Raw genomic sequence first — 18791 nt, 5'->3', positions numbered from 1 at the left:
CACCCCAGAATGGGATTTCCCCTCTTAGCTGCCAGGGCACACTGCTGGCTCCTGCTGCCAACGAGCACCCCCAGATCTCTTTCTGCATGGCTCCTCTCCAGCCACTCCTTTCTCAGTTTATTCCTGTGCCTGTTAATCCATCCTCGATGCAGAATCCAGCTTTTAGACTTGTTAAATTTCATCCCATTAATCATTGCCCAGTGCTCCAGTCTATCTAGGTCCCTCTGCAAGGCCTCTTGTCCCCCAAGAGAGTAGGCATCACCTCCCAATTTGGTATCATCAGCAAACTTGCTAATGGTGCATTCAACTCCTGCATCCAGATTGTTGCTAAACATGCTGAACAGAACTGGCCCTCGAATTGAACCCTGAGGAGCATTGCTGATGACCAGTCGCCAGCCAGATGTAGCTCCATTCATTACAGCCCTTTGAGCTCTGTCCTTCGGCCAGTTCTTCACCCAGTGCACTGTGAACCCACTCATACCACAGCTGGATAATGTGTCCAGAAGGATCCTGTGAGGGACAGTATCAAAACCCTCACTAAAATCCACAAAAACAACCTCCACAGCTTTCCCTTCATCCACTAGGTGGATGACCGTATTGTAGAAGGATATCAAATTAGTTAAACAGGACTTTCCCTGTGTAAACCCAAGTCACTGGGTCGTTAGGTCGTTGTTTTGTAGAGCACAAGTGAATGAGCTTCTTGATAGATGTGGGCACTTCATGGTCTGAAACACTGGGGTGACAGTAGTTGACAAGGTCCTGAATAGGAGCCTGTCTGATGTTTTGGACAGAAGAGGCTGGTCAGATTGTCTGAACTGGGAAGGATAGTAGGCATAAGAGAAGTGTAATTGAAAATGAGATCCATATGATGGATTTCAGTAGGGGGAAGGTTGGGTTTTTCTTTCCATTTGAAGTTTGAGTTATAAAATGCACAATGTAGATTTCCTTGAATGGTGTTAAGTCCTCATAGCATATTAATTGCTTGATTTTTTTAGTTGGCAGTGGCATTCAGATTATATTTTCATATGTTTAACGTTGTGATTTTACTCTGTTGTCATATTGACCGTTTTTGAGCAATGTTATTTTTCTGTCACAACAAAAAAAAGGCCCTTACAAAATTTAATTGCATTTTTGAAGCCACAACTGAGAAAATAGCAAGTTGTTACTTTCACTGCTGCTATTACTGACTTGGTGGACAGCAGCAAAACTTACCAAAGTTTCTGTGCGGGACAGATGAGTGTCGTTTTCTCTTTTGCTTCTTCAGAAAGCTATGAGTAGCAGTGACAGGCAGCTCTAGGCTGTATGGTTGAAAAGGATCTCCAGAAAGATTATTTTACTACATATTTCTACAGTAGAAAAATGAAAATATATAATGGTCAGTTACAGATCACATTTGAGTATAATATGAAATTCTTATAGATGCTAAAAAAAGTTGTAGGATAGTATTTTCCAGAACCTCCTTGCTGATGTATTAGAATAATTATATGGAAGCCTTTGAGGAAAATGGAGTTTAAAAAAAAGAGTAAAGAAAAAAAAGGAATGGTTTAGAGGAGATAAATTGGATATTCATATATAGTCTTTCACCTAGTACAAGCCCATGTAATCATCCAAAGGAATTTAAAAAGCAATGGATCTAAATGCAGGTGAGACAGTAACTGTATGTCATTGATTTGAGTAACTGAGTGTCATGGAATGTAAGTGGGACAAAAACTTAATGGGATTGAAAAATCATAATTTTTTCAAAGTATGAAAAAAGAGCTGTAATAACAGAATCGACCAGTTTCTCCAACTTTGGGAAGGAAATTAATCTCTAGGTGTTTAGAAGAAAAAAAAAAAACAAAACAAAGAGCTTTAATCTGGATCCACAGGGTATGTTGTTTATATTAAAACAAAGCAATGTCAACTTTGAAAGAGTAGCATAGCAGAAGAAATACATCCGTCTCTGATACAGTCCCATAACATAGAATCATAGAATGGTTAGGGTTGGAAGGGACCTTCAAAGATCATCTAGTCCAACCCCCCTGCAAGGAGCAGGGACATCCCCGACTAGATCAGGTTGCTCAGAGCCTCATCCAGCCTGGTCTTGAACGTTTCCAGGGATGGGGCTTCCACCACCTTTCTGGGCAACCTGTTCCAGTGTTCTATAACTCACATTGTAAAAAATTTTTTCCTAATTTCCAATCTAAATCTACCCCCCGCTATTTTAAAACCATTACTCCTTGTCCTGTCGCAACAGGCCCTGCTGAACAGCCTCTCCCCATCTTTCTTGTAGGCCCCCTTGAGGTACTGGAAGACCACTATAAGGTCTCCCTGGAGCCTCCTCTTCTCCAGGCTGAACAGCCCCAACTCTCTCAGCCTGTCCTCATAGGAAAGGTGCTCCAGCCCTTTTATCATCTTTGTGGCCCTCCTCTGGTCCATGTCCTTCTTATGTTGGGGGCTCCAGAACTGGACACAGTACTCCAGGTGGGGTCTCACCAGGGCAGAGTAGAGGGGGAGAATCACCTCCCTCGACCTGCTGGCCATGCTCCTCTTGATGCAGCCCAGGATGCAGTTGGCCTTCTGGGCTGCAAGCAAGGGCACATTGCCTGCTCATGTTGAGCTTCTCATCCACCAGCACTCCCAAGTCCTTCTCCTCAGGGCTGCTCTCTATCCATTCCCCGCCCAGCCTTTATTTGTGCCTGAGATTGCCATGACCCAGATGCAGGACCTTGCACTTGGCCTGGTTGAACTTCATGAGGTTGGCACGGGCCCACCTCTCCAGCCTGTCAAGGTCCCTCTGGATGGCATCCCTCCCTTCCAGCGTGTCGACGGCACCACACAACTTGGTGTCATCAGCGAACTTGCTGAGGGTGCACTCTATCCCACTGTCCATGTCGCCAACAAAGATGTTGAACAGGGCTGGGCCCAACACGGACCCCTGAGGGACGCCACTCGTGACTGGTCTCCACATGGACATTGAGCCATTGACCACCACTCTCTGAGTGTGGCCATCCAGCCAACTCCTTATCCACCGAGTGGTCCGTCCATCAAACCCATGTCTCTCTAGTTTAGAGAGAAGGATGTCATGCGGGACAGTGTCAAAAGCTTTGCACAAGTCCACAATATGACTTTTGTTATTTGTGCTTTATCCTGGTGGTGTGATATTCATAGAAAACCTTTTCACAATAGCTTACTTGGGCTTTTTCTCTTACAGAAGACAGAAGTAATTGAAGAAGCTTTTCCTGGGTGAGTGTAATGTTAGTTTATTTGTGCAAGACTTCTGTATACATATATTTTTCTACTTGTGCTCTTTCGTTGGATACTACTAATAACTAATGTTCTTATTTGCATTAGTATGTTTATGGACACTCCTGAAGATGAGAGAACCAAACTGATCAGCTGCCTGGGCGCTTTTAGACAGTTCTGGAGCAGTCTTTCCCAGGTTAACATTTGATTTGTTGCTTATGTGTATTTTATATACTTTTTTTAATATAGCGAAAGTAGAGAAACACTTAAGCTATAAGTTCTGTGTCCAGTCATTCAGGATCTGGTTTCAGATATGGCACAGTAAAGGATATAGGAAGACTTTGCAAGAAAAAAGATTCATCTTATAAATGTCAAAGCTGTATGGTTGTTCAGCAGAGGTTGGTGTGCAGTGCAAATAAAGATAAGCAAATGGAAGTATAATAGTAAAGACATGAACAAAAAAGAGGTAGTTTGTTACAAGATTTCTGGTAGAAGTGAATAGGTAGAAAAAGGAAGAAAATAGATAGTTGTGTTCAAAAATTATCTTTCGAAAGTTAGATACCTCTAGGCACTCTTCTGTAATTGGAGACCTGGTCATCTTTATTTTCACTGAATTTGATTATAACTGTGAAAAAGGAAAGAATAATATAGAACAGTTCTGTTTTATTCTATTCTGTGCTAACTTACATGTGAAGAACAAAGTTGACTGTAGAAATAAGTGTTTCAGCTAGGAGGTGTTTCCAGTACTGGACAACTGGACAGCTGCTGTTGGACAATTGGACTTCTTCAAAAGTTGGACAACTGGACAACTTCTACCATTTATGATCTTGTTCTTCTGCTAGTTTCATTGCTTCATAGTAGAACACTATAGTAATTTTACAGTTTTTTTTTTTTTTACTTTCTTTCACTACCTGTAAATACATTCTTTCTCCCCTCTACTGTTTTTTTCAGGAATCCCATGAACAGTGCGTCCAGTGGATTGTAAGATTCATTCACAGCCAACATAGTCCTAAAAGAATTTCTTTTCTTTATGACTGTTTAGCAATGGCAGTAGAAACTGGACTTTTGCCACCCAGGTAAGCTATGTTGGAACGGATTGATAAATAGGATACATGGAAGTTGTAATATTGGAGGTTATTTTACAATGACGTTGTAAAATTATTGCTGGAGAACATGTGCTTATTATGTATCATTCATCCTTGCATTGTCTCCTTCTGCTAGGATGGTTTGTGAATCTCTGATAAACTCTGATACGCTTGAATGGGAAAGGACACAGTTGTGGGCATTAACATTTAAATTGATCCGGAAGATTATTGGAGGTGTAGACTACAAGGTATCTCCCCCCCCCCCCACCCCTTTCTTTTGTCATGGTAGGACACATTATTTTCTGGCTTTTTTTTTTGTGATTTTATGTCAAAGACCTAAGTCTGCTTTGATTATGAAAGGAAAAAAGGAATTCAATGAGACCACTTTTAATGCTTTTTCATAGTTGAGCTTTACCTTAATAGATAATTCTGTATGGACAATGTAACTCCCCCTACACTTTTCTCTATTACACAGTCACCTTCCATCCCTCTTTCAGTTACAAGCTAAGTAACCCTAATGCAATTGCAGAACTGGTCACGTGGAAAAGTAATACTATCAAGCATTAAGGCTGAAGTTCTTGCATCTGCTCTGACCCCCGTTGCTATGTAGGAAAAAGTTCCGAAAACTGAGTCTTTGAGTGGGTACAATTCTGACAGAAGGAGTAGGAAACTGTGTCTCTTGAGGGAATCACCTCACCAGCATTGGTGAACATGTTAGAGCAAAAAACGTAAAATACAACGTTGTACTTTGGTCAGTCTGAGCAAGCCGTTGTGGGTTGGATGTCTCTGGATGCACATCAAAATTTCAACACTTATTTTCTCATCTAGAGTATCCTAAGATTGAGAAGTTCCATAAGGAGTTTAATGTCATGTGTTGGTTTTGTTTAGTGAGGGAGGCTACGGTGGCAGCTTCTTTAAGAAGCTGCTAGAAGTTTCCCCTTTGTCTGGTGAACTGACCATAAGCCCCATTCCCTCTTCCTCTCTGTGCTACTCAGGGTGGGGTAGAGATAGTTGAAATGAAGTTAAGTTCATGAAGAGGGAGGGGTAGGGGGAAGTTGATTTGTTCTCTTTCTCATTATCCTGCTTCGGTTTTATTAAGAACAATAAATCATAGAATCATAGAATAGTTTTGGTTGGAAGGGACCTTCAAAGGCCATGTAGTCCAGCCCCCCTGCAAGGAGCAGGGACGTCTCCAACCAGATCAGGTTGCTCAGAGCCTCATCCAGCCTGGCCTTGAATGTGTCCAGGAATGGGGCATCAACCACCTCTCTGGGCAACCTGTTCCAGTGCTCTACACTGGAACACTGCTACTACTGCTGGAACACTTCTGTACTGCTAATGTCATTAGCATTCAAACTGTCAGTAGCAGGCTGTCTTCTGATACTTAGCAACAAACAGCTAGTTTGCCAGTGAAAATATTGTCTGACCATATTGATTGTGTAATCTTTCTGCCAGAAGTAAAGAATATGGGGAACATTAATTTTGTGTGCCCTCTTTCAGGGTGTACGCGATCTGTTGAAAGTGATCCTGGAGAAAATCTTAACAATTCCAAACACTGTGAGTTCAGCTGTTGTACAGCAGCTTTTAGCAGCCAGAGAGGTAACTATGTTTTATGTCTTATTTTTTATATATATATATATAAATATAAATATCAAGTATTTGTGTATATAATGTGTGTAAATATATGTAACTAAATTTTATATGTGGCCACTACAGAGGAAGATAGGCCTCATTCTTTTGTTATTAATGAGTTTCTAAGAGCTTGGATTGCTCTCTAAGAGTTGGTGCAATTCAACAGCAAAGACTTACTCTTTGTGTTCTAATTGTAGTTCCATTTTACACAGTAAACAAAGAGTTTTTGGGGGATATTGTAGATAAGCACTACAATCCATACAGGAGAGTCAGGCCTAAGAGCAAAATGTTTGACTTGCCTAAGGTAAGATGTATGAGATAATATTTAGATGATTTTTTTTTTCTTAGTGAATAAAACCAGTAATTGTTTTCAATACTTTGTAAGTAGACATAGTGATATAGTTTTACTTGGGCTTAAACAATTGAACTTACACAGTTAGAGACAGGTTTTAATCTAATGGGGTACTATCAGAATGCAACTTAAGAAAAAGTATTTTAATTTTTGTATCTGTTTTCATGGGCTGCCTCAAACTAGTAGATAGACTACACCTTTGTTTACTTTATCCAAAGTCTTTTACATTGATATATTTTTTTTTTTATTTATAGGTGGTAGCCTACATTTTGGAAAGAAATGCCTGTTTATTACCTGCCTACTTTGCAGTTACAGAAATCAGAAAACTGTATCCTGAAGGAAAACTTCCCCATTGGGTAAGTATATGATATCAAATCATAAAATCTGGAGTTTTGTTCCACACAAAACAAGATTACTTTTGTATTTTTAGAACAAAGTTTAAGTGAAGATCTAAAATCTTCTTTGCAACAGTAAGCTCTGTATTTAGGTATGTAAATTAAGATACAGGCTTGATGTGATTGCAGCAGCAGCTCCCTGTGTTCTTGCATGAAATTGGTGACACAGTTTTGAGCTAAGATATTCAAAACTCTTGAAGCCCTGAGCTGGTTTTGTTGAGTACATGTGGAAATGTAGGTCATGGTTATGTGTCAGTTTGTGCTGTCTCTATGGCTTCGTGACAAGAAAAATAGCTTTAAATAAGTGACTGGTGCTTTCTTTATTTAAGTTCAGTTATGCCACATGCATTGAAAGTGGTCATTGTTTTCAAAAAGAATGTAACGTTGATCCAGTTTTTAATTTTGTATTCTGTTAAAATAGTTAGGTGTCAGGAAAAGGATAAAATCCCGACTTGCTTGAATTAATGGGAAAACTGTTACTGACTTCTTTTGAGTTAAGATTTAACTCAGAGTGTACTAATCTAGATCCTTTGTCTTTGTGGAATTGTTTAGAGGCAAACAGATTTGTTATGAACAGAAATTCTAAAGGTTTTAAATCATCTGTTACTAAATAGTGTGCACTGAAAAAATATAGTATGCATAGGAGAAACAGTTATTATATAAACTCCAATTCGAGTGCAAAATAAGAAGAGTGTTTCCTGTCCCTTCTTTATAAGGTCACATTTTTCCTCCTGTGCTTTTAGATTCTGGGTGATTTCTCCGACTTCTTGAAATGTGTAGGAAGCTAGTTGATCGAGTCTAGTAGATTCCTGTGTATTTAATTTAAATGTATAAACTATTGTTAAGACTTAAATATTCCTTATTGGTATCTGCAACTTAAACCCTTAACTTCTTTTTTTTCCCCTCTTCTTCTCACTCAGTTACTAGGTAATTTAGTATCAGATTTTGTGGATACCTTCAGACCTACAGCAAGAATAAATTCCATTTGTGGTAAGAGAATGATTTAATGAATGACTTAAATGAAATTATTCTGAACTATTTTGTTTCTTGTAGCCTTTTAGGGCATATAGTGATCTAAGCAAAATGATTCAGAGCTTATGTTTCATGTGGTATCTTTACTCTTGTCAGTTTGCTCTCAGACTTGCTTCTCTTCACTTTTGCTTTGAAGGGGAAAATTCGTATGAGATCAAAATATTTTTTTACTGCAAGCTGGTAGTGGAATTGTACTACTTGTTATATGGCCATATCATTTCTGACTACAGTAGATGTTAAGAAAATTGTAGGTTTCCTGTGCCTGAGGATTTTGAGTTAATACAGATCCACTGGTATGTTAGCCACTGAGTGTTTTCTGCCTTCAGTTTCCACTGGAGCTTTTGTAGGTGCTCAGCCTTATTGCTATTGTTGCAGGCTTCTGTGTGAACATTTCCTAGCTCAGATGAGTACTGGATCTCCTCCTCTGTGCAGGGAAAACTCACCTTCATTAGAAAGAAATGTTTCAATAGAAATCTGAAGATTAAAATTTGGCTATTTTAATCGTGTTGCCTGTTGCATTTTTTTTTCTTCTTCAAAAAGATAAAAATGTCTTTTATTTGCTTTGAGAATTAAGTAGCTTAATAGTAGCTGCATTATATCTTAGATCTGAGCAAAGTTTATGCAACTGAACTTCTTCAGTGGAGAGATTAAGAATGTAAATTCATCTATAATGCTCCAAACCATTTTTTGTATCAGAAGCATGTAGTTATTTTTCTATTGTAAGTGTGGCATACTTTTTTTCCATATGACTTGCAGGGATCACACATAAATTTTTACAAGTCTTGTCAGTGACCTGTGTAGGTACGGTTAAAGGAAGAAAGAAATATTTATTTACTTCTTATTTTATCTGATAGTAATACGGCCAGTCTGGACAATAGAAGTCATGGAATTTGAACTGATAGTGAGATTTAGGTCAAAGGTGAGGCACCTGAATTTAAATGCTCATATACAGATGCGCTAGCATCTCAGCTCAGATGCGTATGTTTAAGCAACTGAAATAAATCCCAAGTGTCTAATCTATACTGAGTAACAAGTCTGCATTTAAAAAGCTCTTCGCATGTGATCAGCTGAATCACATTGGCCTACACTGACTGAATTGACTAGGTCTCCATTGACTGTAACTGGAGTACAGATGCTTGTATTTGACTAGTTTACTGAACAGAATCCTGCCCACAGTCTGTCTTACAGGGTGAATGAAGGAAAATTGAAAGACTAGATGGTATACTTAGATTAGTAATACCATTTTCTTTGTGGAAAGGGTCAGTGTACCAAAATTAAATCCCTAGGTCAAGCAATGGCAATGGAGCAGCAGTCTTCTGGTAACCTAAAAGGGTACTTTTAGATTAATATTTGCAAATACTTTTATTTTCGGGGTACTCAATCTGAACAAATGGGGATTTTACTCCTTAAATATTTTTATTAGTTGAGAATTAGTTAGAAAAGTACAATCAGCCTGAAGCAATCCTGTTGTAAAAAATTTTAAACCATGGAAATTTAAGGACAGCATAAAAGTGGCTGAGGCCAGTTTTTGCATCAGAATGATTAAATGGTAGACCAGTTTCACTGTAGAGTTTATGTTTCATTGCATGTAGGTCGCTGTAGTCTTCTTCCTGTGGTAAATAACTCGGGTGCCATGTGTAACTCTTGGAAGCTGGATCCTACAACCCTTCGCTTTCCTTTGAAAGGTCTCTTACCGTATGATAAGGTATGCCTTACTAAGCTTCTCAATCATGTTATATTCAATAAATACAAAGCTTTTGTATCATTGGGGGGGGGCGGGGGAGAATTTCAGCTGTGAATATCCAATTGTTCCAGCTAGGCTAACGTTGAAACTGTAGATGTTTTCACTGTTATATAGTTCAATGATTTCAAGCTATACACAGAGGGCCTTTAAAGTAGTGTGTGGTATAAATGCTGACCAGGATGCTGAGGAACATGAGATATTTAACATGCTTTGTGGATGTGTGTGTATGAGAAAGCAAGTGAGAGCAGAGAATTGATTGGAAAATTAGTTTAGTAGTAGGGAGATGAAAGAGAATGGGAAGGCAATTTCTTCTTTTCTGTGCTCTTTGTTATTCCATAGGAAAGATAATTTTACAATTCAAACTTAAATATGACTTAGCTTATTTAAACTCGAAACTCTGCATGTGACATAGTGGTGTCCTGAAAGAATTTTAAAACTATAGAGGATCAGGACAAAAATTCACATTGTCCAGCGTGCCATTCCCTGTATCCCAGGTGTCTAAGAAAAGATATAGTGATAGTATATCTAATGACATAGGTAGTGTTCACTCTCTACAGCCATTGTCATTTTGGGTGTTTGAGGCAGATTTAGTTTCTGTGTATTTAGTAAACCTTCCTCTTCCAAATATTTGTTCAGTCTCCCCTTGAGCCTGTGTAAGCTTTTAGCATCCTTAACATCCCTTTGACAAGGAGTTCTGCATTTCAATTTCATATTGCATGAGGAATCAACTCCTTCTGTTTGTTTTGAACCTAGCTTCAGATAAAATTTTTCTTTAAAGTGATTCAGCTATTAGAAGATACAGGGAGCAGTTGTTCCATAGCTGCTTTCTTTACGCTGCTCATGATTTTTATGCGTCTTGGTCATGTGCTTCCTCAGTTGTCTTCCTTCAAGTTTTTGACAGTCTTCCAGTGTCTCAAGGCTGTTTCAAAAAGTGTGCCATCATTTTATTGGATGAAGAATGTTCTTTTACTTGGTCCTCATAAAATCTGTCACTCCTTAAGAGCTGTGATTATTTCCTCCTTTCTTTTGGGTATCAGAGAGCAAAAAGATTTGCCAGATAATACATATCTGAATAAATTAAACATTCATTCTTACATTATTTAACTCAGTTAAATGTAAACTCAGTATTAAACATAATCTTGAGGCAATATGTGTTTCTATGTGATTGTTTTTTGGGTTTTTTTTAAGGATCTGTTTGAGCCGCAGACTGCTTTGTTGAGATATGTGCTGGAACAACCTTATTCAAGGGATATGGTCTGCAATATGCTAGGTCTGAACAAGCAGGTACTGTACTATGCTGTAACATGTGATTTAATTCTGCATAGAATCTGCACTATTCTTTTTCTCTTTTCTTTGCTATAGCTAACTAAGCAAAACAGTTTAGGTCCAGAGAGTGAATTTTTTATTTTTACTTTTTGTTTTTATTTTTTTATGAGATCATACTAGGTTAATTGGACACTGTTGTTTCTATCATTTGTATATTGCTTTACGAATGTTAAATGAAAAGTAGAGATTTAAAATATGATTTTTTTTTTGCATTGCTTTTTTTTCCTATAAGGCCAGCCTCAAGTACACCTTTGACAGACTGTAGGAAACTGCTAGCTGCAATAATAAAAATGGTTATTGTTTATGTTACTAGTTTTTAAAGTATTGTTGTACTTTGTTGTATTGGCATGTTACAGTACTAGAATAGTGAAAAGCTGGGTTTAGTTTTGTTACATTTTATACCTTAGAATGGGAGGGCTTAGTCTGACGTGGGGATCCTTGAGGCTGGCCTCATAGTCACTGTTTTGTCTTTTCTTTTTTTCTTCCTTTATTTTTGTTCTGTCCTGTCTTGTCCTGCCCATCCTCCAATGCTCTAGACCTTGAACATTGCTCAGGTATGTTCACAACCTTACTGTTGTATTGTGACTAACGATACGCTGGCCGCTTTGTAGCCACTGATTTCCAGTTAGAGAATACATGTACGGTCAGGGCTTGAAATTGGCAGGACCGTTAGTCAAGGGCAAATTCTCACTACAGATGTCTAGAGATATGAGATGTAGCATAAAGCTGACAGTCAGTGGTCCTTTGGTCCTAAAATTTTCATTGGAATGGACTGCTACCATTTCCCTTGCCAGTCATAAGAACTTTTACTTTGCTGGAATTTTCAGATGAGGAGAGATTCTTGGTTCAAAATTTCTTTCCTTATACCAGTGGAAAAGCATCCACTGCACTTGATTGTAAAATTACAAAGCTGTAAATACATCATTGTTTTAAAAAAAAAAAAAAAAAAAAAAAAGTTTTACTAGTGAAATTTTCTTATCATTAGGAAGCCTCTTTAACAAACCTCCCAACAGGCAATTATAATATTCTCCAAGCTAGGTGAAAGAAAGGTAGTGCAGAATACCATGTGAAAAGTAGTTCCTTAAAATTTGACTACTTGTTTAAATAAATAAATAAACGCTTGAGCAAATCAACCAAGTGGAATTCTGCTTGAAATTTGAAATTATGGGTATTATATTTACAGTTGATCCCCTGTTACAATAATCGATTCCACACGTACTTTAAAAAACATTGTTTAAGATTTATAAAATAGCGTTACTGTTTGCAATACTATAGTGAAGGTTGTGTCAGTGTTTCCATTTAAGAAACTTTTTTCAGATTTGTAACTTGACTATAAAATTCACATGATCCTGAAACCTTGTGTATATTTCCTATTGTAAGTGAAATACACTAGTGCTCCTTCTAGATTGGGACAATATTTTTGAATGTGCAGATTCCTACATCTTGGCAAACAGTACTCTGTGTTGGATATGATGATCTTTTGTATTTGAGACTTAAAGCAGCTGAAATGTTAAACCTTGGAAACGAGCTGCTAGGTTTAGAGTGAAATGAGTAATATTTGTATTCTGTGTCTATTTCTGTGTCTACATTCAGTTAATAAATCAAACTATTCCTTTGTGCACCTTGTAGCTGGTGAAGAATACAAGACCTAGACAAAAAATATATTGAACCCATTTTATTCTTCTAACTATGGATGGTCTGTGCCTTCAGGTCAAAAAATATTGATGTTAAAAATGCTGGTTTTAAACTCCTACTTTACTGTCCTCTAAAAGTGATTGAAGAAAATTTAAAGGAAGTAACGAAATATATTGACCTATACTTCCTAAAATTTGTTTATTAGTACAGGAATTCTTACACAAAGTTTCAACCTGACATGGACTTTTGTGGCCAAGGAACAAACTTGAAGAACGTAGCTTATAAAGGAAATGCTGACAGAACGTGAACTATAGCTGTGCTACTACAATTACACCAGCGTAAAGATGTTTGGGCTGTTGGAAATTTGTGAGTCAAGAATATAAATATAGAGTAGGGTGGTGTAGTGGTGCAGAACAGGAAATAATGTTCCATTTAAACATTAATATACTCTATTTAAAACTGTGGAAAACATTTAAATTTTACTCACTTTTAGGTACAGATTAACTTCATGTTGTAGTTGAATTTGTTAATGTAGCTACCTGACAAAAAATAGCATGCTTTTCAGAAGTTGTGTAACTGTATTCATGCTTTCAGTAAAATGGCTGATAATTTTGTATTTTATTATTAGAACTGAACTAACCTGCAGAAATGAATTGTCAGCATAATAGAAGACACTTAGAAATGCAAATAGTCCCAAGTTTATTTGAAAATAAATGCAGAAATATCTCAAAGCAATGATCATTATTTATTTATGATCATTAATTATTTATGTGAAGCTGCTTGTATGCCCTGTCAACTATTTACACAGATCCAGTTGCAGAATTGGAGCCTTCATTTGAATCTTTTGGCATCACAAACTAGGTACGGTTCAGCCAAATTTGTCCTAGTTCTCAAATATTCTTGAAGATGAACAATGAAATTTTCTGGTTCAATCTTAACTAAGCAGATCTGTGTTAGAAAACTGTTCACTCAAGCCATCTCTGACTTGTGTGAAAGAAAAGTACAAATCCAGCTGTCCTGTTAACCTTGCAGAGAGAAAAATGAAGGTAAAATTTGATATGTTCATAGATTGATATGTTCCTTTCAGAATTCTAAGTTTTGCTGTGGGATTTTGTCATGGGATGAGGTTTTCTAATACCTTTATCAAGCATATGGCTTTAAGTCCAGATGTAATAATATGAACTTTGAAATGTTCCTTCTGTTGGAGTCTGGAGACTTTTATTTTTTGCTACTGTGTACTTCTGTGTGGGACAGTACCTTTTCTTTTATACCTATTTGAACTGGTCTATAGGAAGTAAAGATTTTTAAACTGTATTTGTCATGTATGTTATCATGGTTTACGGTTGGACTCAATGACCTTAAGGGTCTTTTCCAACCTAAATGATTCTGTGATTCTCTGATTCCATGTAAATTTATATTCTGCTGTTGGCTGAGGTGATACTCCCAGTACTTAATTATCTTTTAAATAATTTGTTGATGTATGTAACAGTCTGGTTTTTGGAAAATGGTAACAGTTCAAAGTGTCTCAGTACACTGATGCCAAACTAAGATTCAGTTTAGGAATCCTAGAGTTGGCTCTTAAAATTGAGTTTAGTAGTGTCTTAAGGACAAGAAGTAACTTTGAACATTTGGGTTTTTATCTTTACCTTCTCTCAGACTTGCATAAAAAATAAAATGACACTTTTCCTTGCATAATTGCAGTCAGGATTGTATTACAGTCCTCTAAACAATTAAAAACTTTGTTAAAGTTTGATTTCTCTGGGTTGGGAAATATTTGAAAGAGGAAGTAATTTTCAGGTGTCGTGTTTCTGGAATGTTATACAAACTTTTAATTAGCAGCTATTATATTAATGATTTTGCTCTTTAAATAGTATATTTGTCTGGTCATCTTTTAAACCAGCAGTGGTGATCTGCAGCTTTGAGTAGGAAATGATCAATGTCATACTCTTTTCAGGTGAATGTGCAGTTGTATTCTCTCCTAGCTACAAACCAGGATAGTTTGCTTGGGGAAGATGATGTTTATTTCATGTTTGTCCATGCATTATATAAGCAGAATCATTAAGGGAAAGGAATGACATAATGCAATATACAAAAATTCACTATCCTTTCCTTTTTATTTTTAAAATATAGTAGGTCGATGCTGGGAACTTACTATGCAGTATTAATAGTGTTAACATGGCAAAGTACTTAAATTAAGGGGTGTGATTTTTTTTTTAATACATTTTTGATTGTAAGAGTGTGGATAGAAAACACTTGTGCAATTTCCTTGTTGAAACTTACTCCATTTTTTTAATGAGGAAAACTTGAGAATGCCCATCGAACTTGGTAGAAATAGCATCAGGCATAATATAAACAACAAGCTTTAAGGTTTTGTGTCTTGACAGCGTACAGTTTTGGAAAATGGAAGTGAGAGGGAGGCTATAGTTCTGTCTTGTATTAACTACTTCAGGCATTTAACGTAAACATTTTTTAATTGGACTTTTGGAGACACTATTTACTCTTGCAGAGGTGTTGAGCTCTGTGGCTTGGTTTTCTGAATCAATTTCTTAAGTGTAGATATTTATTAAATACGGTTGACCTAAATGTTTGCTTAAAATATTTGAAAACGGCAATAGCTTGCAGCTAGCCTTACTGACTTCTAAAAATACTTTTGTTTTAGGGAACACTTTTAATGCTACTCAGCCCCCCAGAAAAAAAGAAACAAACCCCAACCAACTCCAAAAAAGCCTCCAAAAAACCCAACAAAAACCCCAAACCCAAACCAAATTGCCCTATTGAAGCTTTGATCCACTTGAAAAAGTACCCCTAGTCCATCAGAGGGCTGGTCTTGAGAAATTTTAGTATCGAGTTGTCATGGTAGCGCTTCTTTCCCACTGTATTTCTTTATGGTTTAAAAATGTTTTCAGTGAGATTATGTATTTGTCAGATCTTTAAATATTATTTTCAGGGCAAAATGGAGAGTATGTATTTATATAACCAAATTACCAAAACTTCAATAATATTCTCTCTAGGAAAAAAGCGTATTCATTTTGAATGCTATATTTTTCCATATATAATCCAAAACAGTAGTTTGGGGTTTTTTTGTTTGTTTGTTTCTGTTTTGTTTAAGCCATATAAAAACATGAATTCCTACTTATCTGTGAGGGGAATCATCTCTCACCTGTGTTTTATTCATCTCAGTACATACTGAGGTGTTCTTTCAGTTATGAGCAATTGATAAAACAAGGCCCCAGTCCTGCAAGTTCTTATGCAGCACAGTATTTTGTTTCTGACTGCTCCTAAACTATAGTTATAGAATTTGTGCAGAAATGTATATTCCCCTGAAAATACAAAAAAAAAAAAAATGCCAGAACATTAAATTAATGAAGATAGAATGTGAAGTACTGCTATATTTCTTACTGAAAATTGTTCTTAAAGCAATAAAAGTATGATTTTCAGAATAAAAGAGTGAATTTTTTTTTTTTTTTTAATTTCCTGGATCCTAAACTTTTCCTGATCTTAGAATTATTCAGAACAGTGAAAATTCCTACTGGAAATTCTGGCTTTCTTTTTAACAGTAATATTTTCCTGTTATATTCTTTGAATAACTTTATTCTAAATTAATATAGCCTAACATGATTAGGCTTTTGGACATTAACCCAGTGCTTAGCAAACTATTAAATTTCAAGCCCTGTACATAGTAGTTTTGCATGCTGGATTATAAACTAGTCTGTAGTGTTGTCTGTTGCACCCTGCTCTGCTTCATAATTAGTTGCTTTGGGAGGGGGAAAAAGAACCAACCACAAAAACCCCGAAGTATTCTCAACTGGTGGTTTTAATACTGCTCTCTGTAAACCTGTAACATGGATGATCTGTGGTAATGGCGTTGCATACTGGAAGAGAAGGTGAAACTGTAATTGATGCTTTCTGTTTTAGTCAGAGGTTTGTGTTAAGCATGCTTCAGGAAAGCACAGCTAGAATTGGAGCTTTCTGCAGTTTTGAGCTGGCGAAGAGCATGCAACAGGGGATGCTGTTCACTGTATTATGTCAACTTTTCCCATTCTTGCATTTTCTTTTTAATTGAAGAGAATCTTTTTTTTTTTCTCATGGCAAAAGACTACCATCGATGAAGGTAGAACAAGCATCTCCTTTCAGCATCTCTCTTTCCTTTTATTATTTATTTTTTATTAAAAGGATTTTTTTTAGGCTGCCTGGCTAGTAAGTCAAAGAATTCATCTGAGGCATCCCTAAAATGTATTATGAGTATTTGAGCAATCTTTTAAGACTTTTTTTACATACACCTTTTTGCCTCTAGAAAGGGATACTGCATTTTCATTATTAGTGTTTGAGCAGCTCAGTTCCTTTTCTTTTGTATCATTGAAGTAATAATGTTTTCTTTAAGGCTGCATTATGTTACAGGCATCAGGTGTGTTAGAAAAAAAAAGTGACCATTCCTGAATAGAGATTATAATGAGACAAACAGAGGTTAGATTATTTCTGAAGCGCTAGCACTGTCGGAATGAAGTTAAATTCCATGTAGCTTTTTGTCCTTAGTAATAGTACTCTGTATGGGTGTAACTGTGTGAATGCACGGTAGTAAAAGATATTTGCACTAAACTTGTGATATGTGGCATTATACTTGATGGTCTTAAATTTAAGATTTGTAGTCTGAGTTCCAAACCACTGGTAATGGGCCTGCGTTACATATATCTATACTAACATATGTATCTGAATACATAAAGCATTCTTTACTTGATCATTATTAAAAGTCATCACGGAAAGTGTATTTTAAACGATTTCTGCGTTTGAATAGCTCACTGTGGAGATTATGGCAGTCTAAATTAACTTCTAAAGAGCTCATCACCTATGACATATAATTTATGTTCTAGTCACAATATGTAGAAGATACCACTTTTATCAGACTAATTTTCAAGTCTTTTTGATCTTGTCTTGTACCAAGTGGTGCTGTGTCAGTAGAACAGCACTTAACTATAGGAGTATTACCAAACGTTAATTTTGCTGCTAGTGGTAGGTTGTAGGTGAGCTCAAAATGAGAGTGAAAAAGAGAATAAGCATTAAACACGTATATTGTGTATTGGGATGTTTCCTCTTGATGTCGTGGTATAATTGATTTATCTTTCTTTATGATGATCCCTACTTCTGAAATTGACTAAAAGGTCAAAAAAAAGAAGGAAAAAAAAAAACCCAACAATAAATTCCAAAACAAACAAAAGGACCCCCACCAGTGTGTTAAAAGAATGGACTTTGTTTTCCATGAATGCAAGATCAGAGAAATAACATTCTGCATTAATTTAGTTAAAAACACAAACAAAACTCCGGGTATTATTTGTTAATAGATTATCTGTGTTTTGGAACTGAGTAGGGAATTACATTACTTGTGATAAAACGTAAAAATCATCATGACCTGTAACATAGTGCAGCTTTAATATACTGGCTTATCCTTAACTTAAGTTCAGACTTCATTTCATGCTTCCCAGCCTTCTGTCAAAATACTGTACTGTTACTGCAACTGAACAAGTTCTGCAGTTAATGGCAAGGCTTTTGGAATACTGTATCTGATCTCTGCCTTACAGCACAAGCAGCGCTGTCCTGTGCTGGAGGACCAGCTGGTGGATCTTGTGGTGTATGCCATGGAACGATCTGAGACTGAAGAGAAGTTTGATGATGGTGGAACCAGTCAGCTTCTGTGGCAGCATCTCTCCAGCCAGCTCATTTTCTTTGTGCTCTTTCAGTTTGCAAGTTTTCCTCATATGGTCCTGTCACTCCATCAAAAGGTAAATTGTTTGTATCGCTCCCATGTGGTAAGAAAGATTTTAAAAACAAAGCAAATTTAAAATAAAAAAGGTCACTCAGCCCTTCAAGAAGTACCTTATGTGTAAGAATTAAATTTTTGATCATTGTGCTCTGTAGAAGTAAGTCAAATTCTCAAGTTATGTTTCTGTGTGCTAGGTCTGTTTCTAGTGTGTTCAAGTACAAGAATGTTGCATTATACTTGGTTCAAAATGTGCTTGTAACTAGAACAAGCATATAAACTGACATAATTGAGAAGGTATGAGTACTGTGCTGTTGCATCCAGTTTACAACAAAGCTTCAAACAGAGCAATCACCCTGTTCAGTTTGTGAGCTAAGGAAACATGCTATGTAAATGGATGCAAGAATTTATAGTTTGTTTGTCTAGTGAACCCAATCAAACCAATCTAATCAAAGATCATTTGTCCAATTACAGTGATATTAACAATCAGAGTCCAAAGTTATTATTACTTTGTAATAATAATTCCATTAAAACTGATACACTTCCCAGTATTTACCATTTTCTCTGGTGCCTCTCTGGATTCTAAGGGTGGTGGTGCCAATCCTCCATAAGA

General features: G+C 36.7%; 1 protein-coding gene across 8 annotated transcripts in view; it reads left to right on the top strand.

Annotated features, from left to right (window-relative positions):
• The window catches only part of MED23 (mediator complex subunit 23), a 42873-nt gene that overhangs the window by 1176 nt on the left and 22906 nt on the right, over positions 1–18791 (top strand). For 4 of the 8 annotated variants that reach the window (XR_015257985.1, XM_086743312.1, XM_086743311.1 and 1 more), the window contains 11 exons: positions 3194–3225; positions 3334–3421; positions 4177–4301; positions 4447–4558; positions 5811–5909; positions 6549–6650; positions 7610–7679; positions 9314–9426; positions 10654–10749; positions 11328–11345; positions 18000–18200. Coding sequence is in view for 7 of the 8 variants with exons in the window: in XM_086743312.1 (XP_086599438.1) it covers positions 3194–3225; positions 3334–3421; positions 4177–4301; positions 4447–4558; positions 5811–5909; positions 6549–6650; positions 7610–7679; positions 9314–9426; positions 10654–10749; positions 11328–11345; positions 18000–18200 (1056 nt within the window). In the remaining variant the exon portion in view is untranslated. Of the gene's footprint in view, positions 1–3168; positions 3226–3333; positions 3422–4176; positions 4302–4446; positions 4559–5810; positions 5910–6548; positions 6651–7609; positions 7680–9313; positions 9427–10653; positions 10750–11327; positions 11346–17999; positions 18201–18791 lie in introns of all 8 variants that reach the window. The other 4 variants (XM_086743313.1, XM_086743317.1, XM_086743318.1 and 1 more) reach the window with 4 other exon arrangements.

This window comes from Chlamydotis macqueenii, chromosome 3 (genome assembly GCF_036417535.1).
Source record: "Chlamydotis macqueenii isolate bChlMac1 chromosome 3, bChlMac1.mat, whole genome shotgun sequence".
NCBI classification, from domain to species: domain Eukaryota; kingdom Metazoa; phylum Chordata; class Aves; order Otidiformes; family Otididae; genus Chlamydotis; species Chlamydotis macqueenii.
The sequence above is the reverse complement of the archived record's forward strand: the minus strand, read 5'-3'. Positions and strand labels throughout refer to the sequence as shown.